The sequence below is a fragment of the Laetiporus sulphureus genome (genome assembly GCF_001632365.1).
Source record: "Laetiporus sulphureus 93-53 unplaced genomic scaffold LAESUscaffold_76, whole genome shotgun sequence".
In the NCBI taxonomy this organism is placed as follows: Eukaryota; Fungi; Basidiomycota; class Agaricomycetes; order Polyporales; family Laetiporaceae; genus Laetiporus; species Laetiporus sulphureus.
This window is the reverse complement of record NW_024468585.1, coordinates 61702-78747: the sequence shown is the minus strand read 5'-3', so window position 1 is coordinate 78747 and position 17046 is coordinate 61702. Positions and strand designations below refer to the sequence as shown.

Here is a 17046-nt window from a genome sequence, read left to right as displayed (position 1 = left end):
AACCATATTAATGCCACCCGCAAAACGTTGGTTCAGGCCGGGATCGAACCGACGACCGCCTGTGACCACTTTGTAAGACAGGCGTGATAACCACTACACCACTGAACCCAACAATAGTTAGCTTTACGATATTACTAGTCCCATTTGCCTGACATTCCAGACTCGAGATGTGGTGAGGCTCAAACTCAGCTGTGGCAAGGTTGCTGAAAGTAGTGAAGCCACTGCAGACAGCTCTGAGAATGTCTGGGGATGAGACAGTTATTACTATACTTCAGGAGAGGAAACTCGCATTTTAATGCAGCTACTAGTGCTAGAAGTTGTAGCACTAAAATGCGAGTTTCCTGTTCTATAGCCTACATACATACATCAACATGGCATAAATGAATTCCATCAGCTATCTCCCAGCCTGTTCCCGGTGCCCCAGCGATGACCAGAAGTCTGTGCCTCCTCTCTCAGACGCCTCGGTGGCACAACGTGCACTCCTCCCGTACTACCAGCACCACCCGTCGCTGGCCCTCCACCATCACCTACCAGGGCCTTCATCCACGCGGGCGCAGTTCCCACCCGGCGGAGGACACCAGTGTCCCACACGCCCCACCACCACAGGTGACCAACGATGGCGCCAGAGATACTCTGAACGGCCGCAGCGCGCCCACCCATCAAAAGGTCGAGGAGGATAAGTGCAAAGGGGAGGTAGACGACCGGGAAGGAGATGAGCCCGAAGAGCGAAGTCTGCGAGCCGGGAGGGGCAAGGCGCGAGGAGAGGTAGGTAAGCGCAAGGAGCAGCGGGCGGGTGTGTACGAAAGAATGGAGAGGAATGTTGAGGACCTGGTGGAGTGGGTGAGTGAGGAGAGACGAGAGGGTATGTATATTCAACGAAAAGCAGTGCACTCACCAGAATGGAAGCCCCCGCTAGTAGGAGCTGCCACGCGTAATCCGCGGAACGGCGTGCATAGTATGCTGTCTCAAGTTGGCTGGAATTTCGGCTGTGAAAGATCGTTATGCAAAAACATTACACAAATGGTACACATACGCACTAGAGCATCACGAAGTCGAAGATGTAGTTGATGCCCGAACCTGGTTAGAATTGCCTCAGCATTGATGTACGCTTTCCTTTCACAAGCCCGACTACTCACTTCCAAGGAAGAAGCTCGTGAACACTCGCCAGACCTACAACCGCATACGCTCAGAATGTAAGATGTGAATGCCACATGAGTACCGGCGCCGTATCGGGCACGCACCTGGTAATGTCTCGTCACCAGCTCCTTCACGAAGACGATGCTATATGGGGATACAATCTCGAGCATGACAGGGACTGTCACTAACAGAGACGACCCGCATAGAAAGCGGGTTACTGAAGGAATTTTACGGATCTCATTCCAGAGTTCGGCCATGGTATTCTGGATTGTAGTTGAGACTCAAGAGAACGGAATGACTTGAGCAAGTATATATCAACCAAGCAAGGACGATGTCGGAGAAGATGTTCGGTTGAAGACTAGTTTATACAGAGGTTGTTATGACTGAATGAGGTTCGAAAGTTCACGAATGGTGCAGACAAAACATAGCAAAGGCAACGTGTACCAATCCCTGGGCGTCGATCTCAGATCCATCCACGTGAGCCGTGGCTCTCTAGGTGAGATAGCGATCTGCGCAGCGGCCGTCGGTGTGTGTGCGGGGAAACACTAGCGGATTATAGCTTTCATACGCTATCATTGGAGATAAGGCTTATTAAACCTCCAAACCATTCCAGAAAGCGATCGCTATCAGTGAAAACATAAGGAAGAAATGCGAGACTGCACTCGGAATCCAACAAACTTGAATCTACCGCAATAAAGAGGTAGTACAAGCTACGCCTCTACGCCACCGTCTTCGTCTCCTTCGAGAACATTCTCTCCACAGATCTCAACACAGGATATAAAATGCACACTACACAGCTACCCACAATGATGCCAATATCCCCACTACCGGCCTTCGCAATAGGACCGACGTACCATGCCTGATTCATGCACGGGATGATGATGCCGAATGCGCAGAGGAATGTGGACATGGCTGCAATCCCGGGCGTAAGTCGACGTGGACGGTTCCAGTCTTCCAAATTGTATGCTGCAAAGTTGACCTTGCGGAACAGAAAGTGCTCGACTAGAACCATGACTCCATGCACGATGCTCCAGTAGCCGATAATGCCTGTGCATAGATCAATAGGACCACTGGTTTCACAACTGAGGGGCCACATACTAAGGACATCAGTGAACGTAGCGTAGAAACGGGTGGCACCGACGATGGCGACGGGAATGAGGCTGGTCCCACATAAGTCAGTCAACGTTCCCAACTTGCCCGTGTCAATTGAACGCACTGACATTGCCGCAGAGATGATTGCAAAGATATACCTCGGCACCTTCGCGAAGTAATAGCTGATACTCATCAAACTCGATGCGAATGTATACATCGTCGGAGCGCAGGCACTAGGAATGGAAAGCGCGACCAACACCGTGACGAACTTGCCGAAGTTGCCTGCAGGTGACAGTACTGCCTCAACGAGACCACCAACGCTGTTACCATTGGCGAAGCCTGTCTCCCAAGTGGGATCTGATAGCGCAGAGGCAGCGAAGGCGGCGCCAAGCATGTGCGACACAATCTGGCCTACGTTGAACATCAGACTATGAATTAACATGAAGCGCCCTCACGCTCGCGATGAAGAACCCGAGATAGGTGTATGCGAAGATCCGGAATCTGAGGATCCTGATGGTTAGAAAATCGATCCGGCCGAATAAATGCTGTAAAACGCACCTAGAAGCGTTCGGGATATGGTACACGCCATAGTCAGGCGTCATCGTGCACCAACTGATGACACTCGAGGCCACCGTCGTACCATAGGTAATCACCATCGCTGGGGAGACAGGTCCTGAGGCGGGAGCGTCGACCAGATGCTTGCCTCCGATTCCCAGCATGATGATGAATGCGATCACGTTGGGTATCCAGGCTATACTCTCATACCTATGTGATCAGCCACGTGTGAATAGATTCCACATTATGCCAATTGAAAACGCCGAAGGCATACCAGTGAATAACCCTGTAGCCGAAGAAGGTCACCTGTGCCAATATCGCTCAGTGATGCATACGGCACGCAGAAAATACGATGGCTCACGGCTAGGGATATGAGACCAATAATGACAATACCAAGCGTGTCGTTCAAATGCCCGTCAGAGACACTGGCTAGCATCTGCCCTCCAATGATGCAGTCGAGGACGAGAAAGCCTTCCATCGAAAATACGTTCAAAGCACTTGGTAGCATGGCCCCAAAGTATCTAAGAGCCTGTATTAGGGAGCGCAGACGCCCTTACGGCATGTGATGTCAACATACCCCCAAGTGTAACGAGCTTGAACCATGGATCGCATGCCAAGCTTAGGTCCAAATATTGCACTTTAAAGATATGTCACTGGAAGTCTTACGAAACGGACTTATGAGCTACTCACAAGTAAGCCGGTACAGCACAAGATCTTCGGAGGATACCTCAGTCAGGCAGCATTATGCACACACATCTTGTGACTTACATGAGATCGACAACCAGTAGAGTTATCAACGATTGACGGAGGCTAAGGCCATAGAAAGCTGGCCCCGACGATCCTGTACCGAAGCTTCATACACGCTTCTCAGAAGCCTGCTTCGAGAGGGAGGCTGACTGATCACTTACGAGAGGACATTCATGTTGGCTGAGAACCACACGAAGAACATCTGATACAGTCTGGTATCGGTTCGTTGGGCTGGCGGAATCGGATCGATCCTGGTCAAGGAAGTTATGACGGTTGTCGCGTGATTCTGCTGCGACCACACTCACCCATTGGTCTCGATACCCCAGCGGGTGAAGACGAAAGTCACTTTATCAAAAAGCCTCTGAGTCCATGGTCGCGTGAGCGTTACGTGCTCTCCAGGATCCTCGAGAACGATGCTAGACTTCTTGTCATCGTCGATTGACTCTATTGTCGCCAGAGGGTCCATCATTTCCAGATACAAGAAGAAGGTCAAGCTGTAGTCAAATTTATAGTCCGGATCCCAGACATCGAACCATCACGTGGAGAATACAGATAGCGATTGTTTGATGGCAGTATGGTGGTGCAGCTTCGATGTCGCCATCTAGGCTGGATCCGCCAGGTCAAGACACTGATGGGTTTGGATATAACCACCGCTCACGATGCGTTGGCGGGCGGATATGATTCATTCAGGTAAGCAGATGTCGGCAGTTTGGCGGCCGGAGCATTTTGAGAGATGTTTCTGCCGCCGTTGCAGTAATATGACCAAGAACGCAATGATCCGGGAAGAGCCCGAGCATAACGTGAGCCCGAGCATAACGTGAAGCGGCCACAGTTATACAAAGATACGGGTGATTAAGATAAGAGAAAGCGCCGGCTCCAGAAATAGCTCATGTCAAGACATGATTACAGATTCTGCACAGTGGCGCAGTCGTGGCCTGCCTCATTTACGGCTCGCCGACTTGCTATCTGCAGCGCTGTGGGAGGATGATGACGATCCATCAGCTGCGCTTAGCGCAGAGGTGTCTTGGAGGCCAAGGCGATCCTCGTGGCCCTGCACCAACTAGAGAAACGTCATGACAAAAGGACATGGATTGGTAAAAATCGACGCAACGCACCTGTGCAAACCTGCTCTGATCCCAATGCATATAGACTTTGTCTATATGACTCCTCGGCATCCACCATTCAAGGAATAGGAAGAACAGACAGTCGACAATCATGATTGTTGCGAAAATGAGTCCAGAAAATGGTCCAAGCTCCAATGTCCTGTGTAATGTTGAACTACGTCAGGGACATTCGCAAGCGACAATGCGATCGACCCCACCGGTACATGCGCGTCCAAAAGTCTCGCGGCTCTGACCCCAAGACATTCTTGTACACTGTCTCGGTTCGCCCTGTAATTTCCTTCCAGTCGTAGAACCCTCTGATCCGCTCGTGCGCCTTCAACGGATCATGACGCCCTGCAGAGACGATCTTGATCGCTTCGGATATCGCTCGGACAACATCTGCAATCATTGCATTGACGCGTGAGAGTAGTTATATCACCTCATGAGAAGTACTCACCATCTTCTTCGGGATTCGCGAACGAGATCATATCTTCAGGTAATATCTCTGGAACGCCTCCCACGCGGGTGGAGACGACATAGAGACCAGCGCATGCTGCTTCGAGAATAGCGATGCCAAACGATTCTGTAAGCGATGTATTCATGAATATGGAACCTCGCACGAGAACCTATGACGAACAAAACAATCAGCCATATGCCTTCGCATCGCGTAAGACTTGAGTAGAGTCGCTCACGTTTCGCACGTCACTATGTCGCACGGGGCCGAGCATCTCGATCCTATCCTGCAACATGTGCTTTTCCCTCATCTGAAGAATGTCAATCAACTTTGGTCCATCTCCTCCTTTTGTGCTATTAGCAAGCAAACACTCAGACTCAGAGTACTGGCCGCACCTACGACGAAGTTGACATTTGGGAAATAAGCACATATTCGTGGCGCCGTGGCAACCAGGAGGTCTATACCCTTCCGATAGGCGAGTCGAGAAATGACCACGATCGTGACTGAAACAAGTGTTAGGTTCGGTGCACTGATAGAGAGAGAGAAATTACCTGTGTCAATCGGATGCATGCTTCCAGCAGGCTTAAATTGATCGGCCACTATGGCGTTTGGAATCACATAGGCTGTGTGTGGAACGAGCCTGGCTCTAAGGACGGTATTTTCGCGTCTTGAAATCGTACCAAGTCAGCATCCTCACAAACGGTCCACAAGAAAGGAATCACCCCGTGTGAGATACACAGATAACTGCGTCGACATTCCGCAGTGCACCTTCCAAGAGCTTGTTAGTGAGGATGCTAGCGGCATCGTCGAAGCCGAATAGGCTGTGGTCCGTAAAGACGGTGCGAACGCCCATAAGATGAGCATGCAGTATGCCTTCCTGTCCGAGGGACGAGAGGCTGGCATGAGCATGGATCAATTGAATACCCTCTCTTAACACAATGGTGCGCAGATACGGCAGGAACGTGAAGTAGTTGGGCAAGGTGGCCGAAGATGCTATGGTCGGGAACGGCAAATAGTAGACCTTGATCGCAGGCAATAGCCAGCGGATACCAACACGGTCCGGCGGATGGCTATGGGTTATGACCACTACCTAGGCATTGTTGATTGAACGTAGAAAAGACATTATCCAAAGTGGTCACCTTGTGTCCTCTTCGGATCAGATTGGCACTGAGCATGTAAATGTGATTCTCAACGCCTCCCACGTCCGGGTGGAAGAAATCACAGACCATTCTATATGGTCTTGTATGAGATTTTTGTATTCAGCGCATTGATGAGTGAGTTACCCGACGACGAACGAATCCATGACATGCATACATTGACCGACAGAGTGTAACCGGTAAATGTAGACGTGAACAATGATATTAGGACATATTTATTCGACTCGTGAAAACTGTGAGGTTCAGTGGTGTAGTTGGTTATCACGTCTGTCTCACACAGTGTGGGTTCACAGGAGGTCCCCGGTTCGAACCCGGACTGAACCATTTTTTATCTTCGAGAAACTATTCGCTGATGATCTCAACGTCAACGAGAGCGAAGTTGCGTACAGCACACGAGGAACAATGACTCGCAGAGGCGCGAGCAACGTCGCACCTTACGCCACCACGAAAACGCGGCGACAATGTCTGCTTTGTTCGGATATGGTCGGTTAGTCTCCATTCCTATGAACAATTGCAATATAAATTACACGATGAGGGGTATCCAAGATAAGTCCAATGCAAATGGAAGCAGAGCTCATCTACGTGCCTCTACATCATACCCTTTCAAGATCAGTCGCATGATCCTGAACAGCCGTCGACCCTGTCCGTTCTTCTGACGTCGACGATTCGGAGCTGGAAAGGTCATCCGTAGAAAGCTCTTCACGAGATGACTCTGAAGACGGAATCGAAGATGAAGGCGATGAGTCGGGGATCGGGAGCTCCGCCGTCGCTTCCTCCTCATCCTGAAGCCCGGTCTGAGTGGTCTTGATAACGTCGTGTATGCTTTCGTTTGCGGAGCTGCCTGCGGCGGTCGTGGACTTCTGTTCCTCGTGCGTGGCGATCAGAGCATCGCGCTCTTTGATCGCCATCAGTGCCCGATCAGCTGACTGAATCATCCTCTTCAGAGCACCTGCCAGCCGTCTCGAGCGTAAGCGATAACAGGACTGCACAAACGTTTTTCACTTACGCTCAATGCTCAACATGAATAGCGTCTATAGAATCAGCGGTGGGTCAATATTAGCTTTTCGTGAACAGGCAGGTCAGACGTACCTGTTTAACATCATCGTCCTGCAAGATCTCTCTCTTCATCCTATCTCCTACGACCTCCGCTTCCAAGATCTCATTAAGAAGCTTCTTCAGCTCTTTCGGTACATTAACCTGCCCGCCTTCGCCAGGAAGGTCCTCATCATCACGATCGCGACCCTGGGCGAAATACTGAATATAATCGTGGAATGTCCGAGCTTGTTTAAGAATCTCTTGCGGAAGTGCCTCCAGCTCTCGCTGCGCTGCAGCGTGCGCCTCTTGCACCTTCGATGCGGCGTCATGGGCAGTAATTTCATCCGGATTGGCGTCAGCTTCTCCACCCCTGACGGCTTCTCCGTTCGTTTGAGTGTTCGCATCGGTACGCTGCCGCTGGTATTCTGCGTGAGAGGCCTCGGATGCGGCCCGTAGCGCATGCTTCCGGTATTTCTCGACTGCTTTGTCAAATACTCGGGAATGCATGATGTTCCGGTATCGTGACGAACCAGCATCCTCGATGACTGTAAAATGACGCTTCAGACAAAAACGTAATTAACCCAGTTGTGGCTTCTTACCAGCCGCAAGGATCGTCAGTGCCCCGACACCGAACAACGCCCAGACGACAAAAATTGAACGCCCTGCGGGCGACGCCGGGGCGTAGTCACCATAACCCGTTGTGCAGAAAGAAATAAAGCCTGGTCGAGATCAAGGAACGTTGAGCCGGGATATCAGGATCAAGGCGTCAGCATGCACTTACAAAAGTACAATCCTACACCATAAGTCCAATTTTCCGTTGCACTGAAAATCGCGGCGCCGACCTAGTGTCTCTCAGTACAAGCACGAGCATTGCCATCGGATACAACTCACAAACCAGAACAGCAGGAAGACGGTCCACGCTCCTGCAAGCTGCGCATTGCAATTGTTATGGACCAGCGTCTCAACGTCAGGAGATGACACCCACCTTGACCATGTTAGCATTCTTCTGCTCCTCTTCCATCTCCTTCTTGATCTTCGCATATGACAGCGGCCCGTCGTCCGCGACCCTACGGGCCCACTTAGGTATCGCATTTTTTCCCTGCGCTTGCTTCTCGCTCGAGGACCGCCTCACCGGATCTGGATTATGTTCCTGGTGTTCGCGCGGTATCCCATGCTGAGCATCCTGATCTCCAACAGTGCCACTGACCACCGCACGTTGAGCCTGGGCAGAGGGCCCTGGTGCGTGAGCATGTCGTCCGCTGACAGCCAGTGCCGTCTTCGTGAGCACCGATGCCATCCGCCCGAGCTGTGCGTCCGTCGGTGTTGACGCTTCCGCAGGCCACCCATCCCCAGTGAGCAGTCCTCCGCCACTTGAAAGACTCCTATCCCGCGCGATGGGGCGCGGTGGGATGAACTCGACAATCATACCGAGAGGGACGCCCGCCTCCAATGACGCTTCTTGCAGCTGTTCACACGAGAGCGCATCGATGTTCAGGTGTTTCCCGAACGGATGTCCTGGGACACGTGAGACCTTGCGCTCCGACGGGTCCCCTGAATCATCCTTGCGCAGCCTAGTCACCCGCAGAAATCGCCTGAACCAACTGTCCTTGCCCGCTTCCGCTCCCGACGCCGTAGCGCCCCCGAGGCCAACGAACCTGATGTTGTGTACCTGATGCTGCCACTCCGAGTCCGGGATCCACACCGGCGAGCCCTGCGCGCGCAGCCGCCACTCGACGGCGTCACGCCAGCGTGCCTGCCATCGGCGGAAGCGCCGTGCCTCGCGCCTCCGCGCACGCAGGCCTCGCAGCCGCTTCCGGTAGCCGACCTCGAAGCCCTCGAGGAGGGTGTCGCGCGTCAGGGAGATCACAATGCCGAGGATGATTATGCCGAACGCGATGTAGAAGCACGTAAACACACGCGCGCCGGTAGAGTAAGGAACGATGTCGCCGAACCCGATGGTCTCGATGGAGACGGTGACGAAGAAGAGACCGTCGATGTAGGTGAGCGACATCAGCTCCGAGCTGATGAGTGCGCCGATGGCGATGTACATTAGAAGGATTATGACAAGAACGACCAGCGACCGTTGCTTGCGTGTCAATCCGCTCCCTGTGGAACCATGAGCGTGCGCTGGACATTGCTCCCAGCGGAAGGTGCGTACCAGAATTCGCAAAGTCAGGGATTCGGATGTAGTCTATGATGAGATTGAGATTGGTGATTGTAGAAGCGATTGTTGAACAGAGCGTCATCCAAAAAGACTCTCCATAGGTGTAACCGTCATCCTTGCGATGCACAACGCCGAAGACGGTCACGGCGGTGATGTTGATAGCGTCTGGGCTACATAAGAACATTTTGGAACGGCAGGATACGTTGCGGACGTACCGTGGACAGTGAGGAAAAATATACACAACAACGTGGTTTGCTTGACCCACTTCTCCGAGAACCTCAGGATGAGACATATATTGGCTAGAATCGCACAGCCAATAGAAATTCCCATTCCGGCTTTCAAAATGGGCGTGTTTGGGCGCGTGCTGATCGTCCGTCCATTCTCCGTTTGGACATACCATCGTTCGGTCAAGCCAGGGATTTCAAGAAGAATCGAAAACGGGATGATGATGCCAGAGATTATAGGGGAGTAGCGATAATTGGGAACGAACCGCTCATATTCAGCGGGACGAGTATCTCGTGGGAACAGGAAAGCCTTGACTTTCGTGAGCAGAGGCTGGCTGGTCGAGGTGGTCGAGATGCTGGAAGCTGAGAGGGTATTCCACCTGAAGGATCGCCGTGAACGATGGGTATTCGGATATTCGCCCCCGTCGTCTTGACGCTCGGGTTCCAGCGGGTCTACGGCGCCTTCGTTGGCCGCCGTGCCATTCTGCGGCGGGGTTGGTGGTGGCGCTGCCTTCTCGGGGTCGCGCGGCTGATTTGCACCTCGATGACGGGCGAGCCAATGCACGGCCGCAACAAGGGGACCGATGCCCATCTGCAATCTTGCTTCGGCGTTTCTGCAAATTGGGGATCGAAAGGCCCATTCTGAGGTAAGCTTCAAACTGATCGACCAGATGGACGCACATGAACGTGGGCTCTATAGCATCATGCTAGAAACCTCGCCGCCGACACTCCAACGACGGACGGCACAGATAGGACCTCGAATGGTGAGATGGATTGTGAACAAGAGCAAGAGTGACACAAATTCGGGTAGCTCCCGGAGTTCTTTATATAAACAGAAGAGGCTGGGAACCGAAGGGTATGGGACGATGAAAATAGAGACGTATGTTTATCTTTAGCAGCGGAGTGAAGCCGGGGCTTAAGCATTACTGCCAGGGGAAGGAATATAAAAACAGGAGCGGTGTCTCTGCAGCAGAACAGTCGAGTCTTGTTCGTCAGGGCAGGATGCTAAGCGGCATTCGGCACTGGGTGGCACAGGTGGCGCGTGACCAGGATCGTGACTGCCAGAGAAATGTCACGACCCATGCATACGACCGCAAGTTCTGGAGGCAACAACATCCTGCTGCTGGGCTTTGAACCAATTCCTGAGGTTTTCTGCATGTCGGTGATGGCGATGCTGTTCGGCGAGATGATAGTTGAAGGGCCATTAATTCCACGTTAATCTCCCAACGACTTTGCATGGCCTTTCAAACTCCGATGTAGCTGAAGTGGCTGAAGGTAGCGAGGTGCTCGGTGGCTTCAAACGTTTTCTCATATCGCCCGAAATACTTCAGACGGTTTAGCAACATCTAGTATGCATTAAGAGTTTTTCGTGAATTGCCACAAGCACGAAGCATACATTAGTATTATAACTAGCTTTAGCACTAATGTATTTGTCCGACAGTTTGCCATGGGCTCACCCTTTTTGTCTTCTGTGTGTCCCTTGTTCGTATTGCAAACTTGAATAGCGGTCTTGTAGCATGGTAGTCCAATGCAGGTTTTTTTTTGTCATGATCACAGTGTGGAGTCAGATGTCGGACGTTGCAGTGGGCAGTCGACGTCCCCCTCACCCAGGTTTTCTCAGAATTTCACATGCATATAAATTGTTGTAGGATCCATTAGGTTTACATGAAAGTATGATACTTATTCTGATCGCTTTCATCGCGTCAGAAGTCGCCGAGCACTTCCATGATGCAACGCGCAGGCTATCTTCAGCCACTTCAGCCACATCGGAGTTTGAAAGGCGACGCAAAGTTGAGAGAGATTTAACCTCAAGTATTACTTACATAATACCCTTAGTTAGCTCGATATGTTATCTGGTGTGACAAGTCGTGACATGATTTTACGGCCATGGTCGACGCAGATTCAGAAATCATCAGGTACAGTCCACAAATTTTGCAGAACCTACAGCCATGAGTACTGAACCACCCTACCTTGCTAGGCGAAGAAGGCCAATAGCTCGGCGTCATCAATGTCTCTCGACAAGTTCCAATCAGAATTGATTGAACATGCAATGGCAGTTGGCGCACTGAAATTCGGCTCTTTCGTGCTAAAGTCTGGCCGGTGAGCACAGTTTTCTCCACAACTCGCAATACCCTTGTGACCAGAGCTACAGAAACTCACCCTACTTCTTCAATGCCGGTCTCCTCGCCGACGGGCCCGTGCTCGACACGCTCTGTTCCGCATACGCCGCTACCATCGCATACGCCCTCAAATCTACCCACGGCCTCCCCCAATTTGACATCCTCTTCGGCCCTGCATACAAGGGCATCCCCTTTGCTGCATGCACGGCGCTGCTCCTGCACCGAGACCATGGCATCGACGTCGGCTTTGCATACGATCGCAAGGAGGCCAAGGACCACGGCGAGGGCGGCGTGATGGTCGGCGCGCCGGTGAAGGGCAAGCGTGTCCTCGTCCTCGATGACGTCGCGACCGCAGGCACAGCCATCCGTGGCGCAATTAACACGGTGACGAAGGAGGGCGGAGAGGTCGTGGGCGCTGTGTTGCTGCTGGATAGACAGGAGGTGGGGAGGGAGGGGAAGAGTATGATCGAGGAGGTTGAGGGGATTTTAGGTGGCAAGGGGAGCGTGCCGACGATTCTGAAGATGAGGCATCTCATGACTTGGCTGAAGCAGCATGGTCGGACCGATGAGCTTGCTAGCATGCAGCAATACTGGGACCAATATGGCGCCAAAGGATCCGAATGAGGTGAATGTTATTTATTAGATATACGATAAGAAGAAGGCACGTTCAGTGCACTGGTTTCACTGCTCAGAATGTCCTCAAGCGATGTCGTTGACGAACTCCGGCACTCTAAGAGGACGATTGCAACTAATCTTGATCTCACTCGCTGTAGTATATGCTGGAAGTAGATAGCAATGATGCTTTGTGTATCCATCTGGGTCCATTGAATTTGATTGAGGCACTTTGACCTTTCCACCGGCCCCTTCCAAGTTACAAGCGTGTCCGGGAATCGGGCCTCCGAGACATGTTCCGTCGCGGATCACGGAATCCACGTTCCCGATCCTGATCACATCGAGTCCGCCTAGATCCACTGCGACGACTCGCACAGACTTGGCAGTGGGATGAAGTCCGTCCGCTCGCTGACTCGCCGCATGAACTCAGTCGCAACGCACTTGAACACTGCGACATCCACGGCGATGACGACCCCCACGGTCAAGATCGTCGTGTCGCGCAACCTGGGCCCGGAGGTCATGCCGTTGTTGGACCGGCCGGACTTCGAGGTGAGTTGAGTTGCCTATCGGTGGCGGAGCGCGAAGGGCTTGGGTACCGGTGGGACGTGATTGTGTGCCCGCCCGATTGACGATCACGTTGTCTTTTTCAGGTTATCAGTTGCCCGTCGCAGACAGAAGCTTGCTCTAGGAAGTGGCTCTCGGAGAACGTGGTCGGTGCGGTTGGCCTGATCGTCGTGCTGACGGACAAGGTGCGGCATGAATGCTATTAGTTGCACTAAACAGCAATTAATAGTGTACAGGTCGATGCCGAATTGATAGAGACCGGTGTGCACCACACTATGCAGTAAAAGTCGTTATAATGACGGCTAATCGCGTACAGCTGGCCCCAGTCTACGAGTGGTCTCTACTATGTCCGTCGGCTACGGTGAGTACTTATCAGTGACCTCCAGTTCATTGTCTGAGTGAGCTTTCCCTCGCAGAACACATCGACGTGCAGCAGCTCTCCCAACGAGGGATCAAGCTAGGGTACACCCCGGACATACTAACCGAAGCAGGTACCCATCCAGTATCCTCTGCTTTCCGTAATCTCTTCTCTTATACCACTCATTGCAAAGTGGCCGATCTATCCATCATGCTTGCCCTGATGGCTGGCCGAAACGCACGACAGACAGCCACGATCGTGCAGAATGGCGAGGCAAGTCCCATGTCAATCCATACCTCTCTCACTTGCCAACTCCACCACGACACAGTGGCCCCAATACGCCTGGTCACCCTTCCTATTCTGCGGTCCCCAGCTCAGCGCAAACTGGGTATACCCAACCCGCACAGCTGGTTTCCTCGGCTTCGGACGCATCGCACAAGCCACCCTCGCACGGCTCATCCCCTTCGGCTTCACGCACTGCCTCTACTCGGGAAACCCGACCTCTCCGCCGGACCCCGCGCGCGACGCCACGGTGGCCGCCAAATACGGCTTGCAGAGCGTGCGCCGCGTCGCCGGGCTCGACGAGCTCGCGCGCGAGAGCGACGTCGTGTTCGTGCTCGCGCCCGGCGACCCGAGTCTGTACCACGTCGTCGATGAGGCGTTTTTGAAGCAGATGAAGCGGACGGCTGTGCTGGTGAATACCAGCCGTGGGACGCTGGTCGACTCGGATGCGCTGGCGAAGGCGCTCAGGGAGGGGTGGATATGGGGGGCGGGGATTGATGTGGTGGAGGGGGAGCCGAACGTAACGGCCGATCATCCACTCGTTAAGGAACCCAGGTAAGCTAAGTGCTAGACGATACCAAGTATCGCTGACCAAAAAATTGTTCTTTCGTTAGATGTGCCATTGTGCCGCATATAGGCAGCGCTACGACCGAGACAAGACTAGGTATGGCGACTATGGCTGTCAACAATTTGATCGCTGGGTTGTTGGGTGGGGAGATGCCTGCTCAAGTCAAGATGTAGTCAAGGCTCATGTATCACTTAGCAGATCAGTGTTGCAGTATGTACCAAGGGACTACGATAGATACAGGCTAAAAAAAATGATCAGCGGCGCACAGGCAGATCTAAGGCTTGAACCTCCGTTAAAGTCAACGTATCGAAGCGCAACTGCTCTTGCATAGGAATATCAAGAAACTCAGAAATACATGCTCATAGTATTACCACAATATGCTGTATCAAACACATAAAACGGAACATAGATCTTCTTCATCCGTTCACAAAATGGAGGCGGCCCGTTTACTGAGAGCTACCCACATGCACCCATCGCTCAGGCGGGGTATGGCCAGGCTTGCCGGCCATCACGTCGTGGTGATACACTGCGTCTCCGAGCTGAGGAAGAGGACTCGTGGGGTCTACAGTGATCGTCTGGGAGAATGGGGCAGCCTTGAGAGAAGGTAAGTCCGAGAAGTCTGCGACAGATCCGTCGGGCTAGGGAGTCATCCAAAGCACATCAGCGATACGTTTTATGGGTCCAAGAAACAGAGTCTGCCCACCTTCACCCCTTCGATGCGCAGCCTAAGATCCCTAACAAGAACGTCCTTGATCTGCTCGGGCGAGAGTGATTCCAAATCGGGATACTTCTCCAGCAGCGCCTCGTTGAGGTGAACGAAGCCTTCGATCTCCAAATCGAGGTTATTGAGGCAATTTGCGCAGCGCTCCGCGCTACGATTCGCGAACGCACTGACCGAGCCGACGAACGTATCACCGAGGTACACCTGGATCATGTAGCTCGCGCCGAGCTCGTACTTCTTGAACTTCAAGTGGACCGTCCAGTCGTGCGTTTGCGCGGGGGTGGTGGCCTGCGTGTTGGCAAGGGTGACTGGGGCCGGTGTGGGTGCGGGGTTGGAGGCCGCGGGAGTGGGGGTGGGCTTGGTGACCAGTGAGGTGCCGTACAGATCCATCACCCTCTGCAGGATGGCCTTGCGGACCGCGTCGGGGTCGTCTCCTTTCAAGCCGGCGAACTCGGGGTAGGAGTAATGCAGGATCTTCCAGTCGCGCAGGTCGTTCGACTCCCAGTATGTCGTGTGGGTCTTCCAGAAGGGCGTCAAGTCTGCCAAACACAAGCCATATGTCAACATGTAGAGCTTATGTAATCAATGTGATGTAGGCAGCACCTGAAGTGGCATCGACAGTCCCATCGTCCGCAATGGTGTAGGTCCCGCCCGGCTGGTCACCTTTGTTGACCCATTGAGAGGGGTTCAGTGCTTGCCAGAGCGAGAGAAGGCGGTCAACGTTTGCGTGGTGAAGCATGAAGGAGGCGTCGAAACCTGACGGAAGAAGTTCAACATCCATCCGTGCGTTTGAAAGGAAGACGGACCTGCTACACCGACGTCGCTCATGTGTCCGTTCGGCCCGCCTATCACGACGTGCATGTTGTCGTGGATCGACTCCAGGCTGTTCGCCACGGGAAGTGGCGTGACAGTGTGGTTGCTGAAGTACTCCCAAGAATGGAGACGCGTGAGCATGTTGAAAGTCTGCGTACGGACCTGGCTCGCCTGACCGGCATAGGTGCTATGAGAACACCGTCAGCATCAGTCAGCAATGATGAGAACAAGTTTTCTAGCTGATGCACCTGATAAACTTAGCATCGTCGTTCTGAGCATCAGCATCGGAGGTCGTGGGATACCGCAACGTATGATTCCACTGTTCGTACGGCGCATAGAAGGTGTCCTCCGGGTATTTCGCGAGAAAAGTGAAGGAATACACCGGATTGTCAACCGTCTCCTCTCCCTTCGGTGTGACGATCGTAACTTTGGGAGAAGTTATCTCAACGGGGACAGCCGCATCTGCCTCCGGCTTCCGGGCCCAATCCCAGAACGGAGCGCGAAGAGTGGAGGCGGCTGTCTGCCACGCCACTTTGTCGGATGTGTACTGTCCGGCTATCTTGTTCGCATGAGCAAACAGAGATTGCTATAATCATATTGACCATCAGCAAGCAGCTAGTCAGAGCCAGGCCAAATGCTGCGTACCTCAAAGAGAGCGACGTATGGCCTGTGCCACGTAGGGAACAGGACTGAGCCGTGGGTACAGTAGCCTCCGAACGTCTCCCCGCCCGGGGCATCGGCATTTCCTGAGTCACCCCATCGAGCATAGGGCAGCCCGTGGATTCCACCGATACTGACATGCGAGAAGTCGTCAGCGTAAGGCTCCTTCATCATGCTCTCTGTATGTATCATGCATATTCCGAAGCAATCGAGTAAGTATCAAGAAAACACCAATGCATAGAGGGACGCACGCAGAGCTTGGATGTAGAGCGAGAATTGACGTTTGTCCTTGACGAAGTCATGGAACTCGAGGCGCGTAGGAAGGAGCTCTGGCGGTACATCGCTCGTGGCACCAGTAATGATAGGACGGTAGGTGGGGCTTGACATGGTGATGATTGAGATTAGGTATGACAAGAATTTGTCGGGTTGCAAACGCAAAGAACAGCACGGGGAGCATTATATACTCGAGGCCAGTGGATGGACGCTCAGAGTGTGGGGCATCAATCAGTCCCACATCAGCTATAATGACATTCGACGAACCCAAACAGCCAGGGCGGTGCGCGCAGCCCCACGGCCAGGTATACCGTGGCCGTCAAGCTTCATTTTCATCTACGACACCGAGTATGTCGGCGCCGCCAAGCTTCCGACCCTGGTGTCGGCTACACTCGACTGTATAGGGA

General features: G+C 52.9%; 7 protein-coding genes and 2 non-coding genes across 9 annotated transcripts; 3 read left to right on the top strand and 6 right to left on the bottom strand.

The window, feature by feature from the left end:
- Positions 1–28: 28 nt before the first annotated feature.
- LAESUDRAFT_t96 lies at positions 29–108 on the bottom strand. The gene has a single exon. It is a non-coding gene; the product is annotated as a tRNA-Val (tRNA).
- Positions 109–243: 135 nt separating this feature from the next.
- On the bottom strand, positions 244–1561 carry LAESUDRAFT_732076 (DER1-domain-containing protein). The gene is made up of 5 exons (XM_040910163.1): positions 1242–1561; positions 1137–1170; positions 1038–1077; positions 896–986; positions 244–828 (listed from the first exon to the last, which is right to left on the bottom strand). Exons 1-5 carry the CDS (start codon positions 1392–1394, stop codon positions 391–393), a joined length of 756 nt encoding a protein of 251 aa, XP_040758402.1. The 5' UTR covers positions 1395–1561; the 3' UTR covers positions 244–390.
- Positions 1562–1855: 294 nt separating this feature from the next.
- Positions 1856–3997, bottom strand: LAESUDRAFT_665647 (cytosine-purine permease; the record flags this gene model as incomplete). Its single annotated transcript, XM_040905203.1, has 12 exons — positions 1856–2184; positions 2236–2297; positions 2358–2635; positions 2685–2730; positions 2788–2994; positions 3059–3090; positions 3146–3305; positions 3362–3421; positions 3475–3498; positions 3553–3636; positions 3693–3782; positions 3837–3997. 12 exons carry the CDS (start codon positions 3995–3997, stop codon positions 1856–1858), a joined length of 1533 nt encoding a protein of 510 aa, XP_040758401.1.
- A 414-nt stretch (positions 3998–4411) lies between these two features.
- On the bottom strand, positions 4412–6629 carry LAESUDRAFT_531980 (glycosyltransferase family 4 protein). Its single transcript, XM_040902839.1, has 10 exons — positions 6372–6629; positions 6228–6318; positions 5811–6178; positions 5640–5755; positions 5484–5591; positions 5327–5433; positions 5092–5260; positions 4853–5033; positions 4647–4794; positions 4412–4591 (listed from the first exon to the last, which is right to left on the bottom strand). The coding sequence occupies exons 1-10, from the start codon at positions 6398–6400 to the stop codon at positions 4472–4474; spliced, it is 1437 nt and encodes a 478-aa protein (XP_040758400.1). The 5' UTR covers positions 6401–6629; the 3' UTR covers positions 4412–4471.
- LAESUDRAFT_t97 lies at positions 6485–6569 on the top strand. Its single transcript has one exon. It is a non-coding gene; the product is annotated as a tRNA-Val (tRNA).
- A 209-nt stretch (positions 6630–6838) lies between the features above and the next one.
- Positions 6839–10260, bottom strand: LAESUDRAFT_665671 (uncharacterized protein; the record flags this gene model as incomplete). Its single annotated transcript, XM_040905205.1, has 10 exons — positions 6839–7194; positions 7252–7276; positions 7335–7825; positions 7880–7999; positions 8062–8122; positions 8172–8210; positions 8266–8304; positions 8347–9386; positions 9439–9609; positions 9660–10260. The coding sequence occupies 10 exons, from the start codon at positions 10258–10260 to the stop codon at positions 6839–6841; spliced, it is 2943 nt and encodes a 980-aa protein (XP_040758399.1).
- Positions 10261–11556: 1296 nt separating this feature from the next.
- Positions 11557–12629, top strand: LAESUDRAFT_687843 (orotate phosphoribosyltransferase). Its single transcript, XM_040905970.1, has 3 exons — positions 11557–11584; positions 11647–11768; positions 11821–12629. Exons 2-3 carry the CDS (start codon positions 11677–11679, stop codon positions 12410–12412), a joined length of 684 nt encoding a protein of 227 aa, XP_040758398.1. The 5' UTR covers positions 11557–11584; positions 11647–11676; the 3' UTR covers positions 12413–12629.
- Positions 12630–12865: 236 nt separating this feature from the next.
- LAESUDRAFT_665594 (uncharacterized protein) lies at positions 12866–14345 on the top strand (the record flags this gene model as incomplete). The annotated part of the gene is made up of 8 exons (XM_040905201.1): positions 12866–12949; positions 13051–13149; positions 13201–13225; positions 13281–13325; positions 13381–13455; positions 13516–13580; positions 13651–14159; positions 14219–14345. The coding sequence occupies 8 exons, from the start codon at positions 12866–12868 to the stop codon at positions 14343–14345; spliced, it is 1029 nt and encodes a 342-aa protein (XP_040758397.1).
- A 19-nt stretch (positions 14346–14364) lies between these two features.
- LAESUDRAFT_732071 (Di-copper centre-containing protein) lies at positions 14365–16937 on the bottom strand. The gene is made up of 7 exons (XM_040910162.1): positions 16618–16937; positions 16352–16545; positions 15955–16292; positions 15700–15893; positions 15497–15649; positions 14876–15432; positions 14365–14810 (listed from the first exon to the last, which is right to left on the bottom strand). The coding sequence occupies exons 1-7, from the start codon at positions 16751–16753 to the stop codon at positions 14619–14621; spliced, it is 1764 nt and encodes a 587-aa protein (XP_040758396.1). The 5' UTR covers positions 16754–16937; the 3' UTR covers positions 14365–14618.
- Positions 16938–17046: the final 109 nt, after the last annotated feature.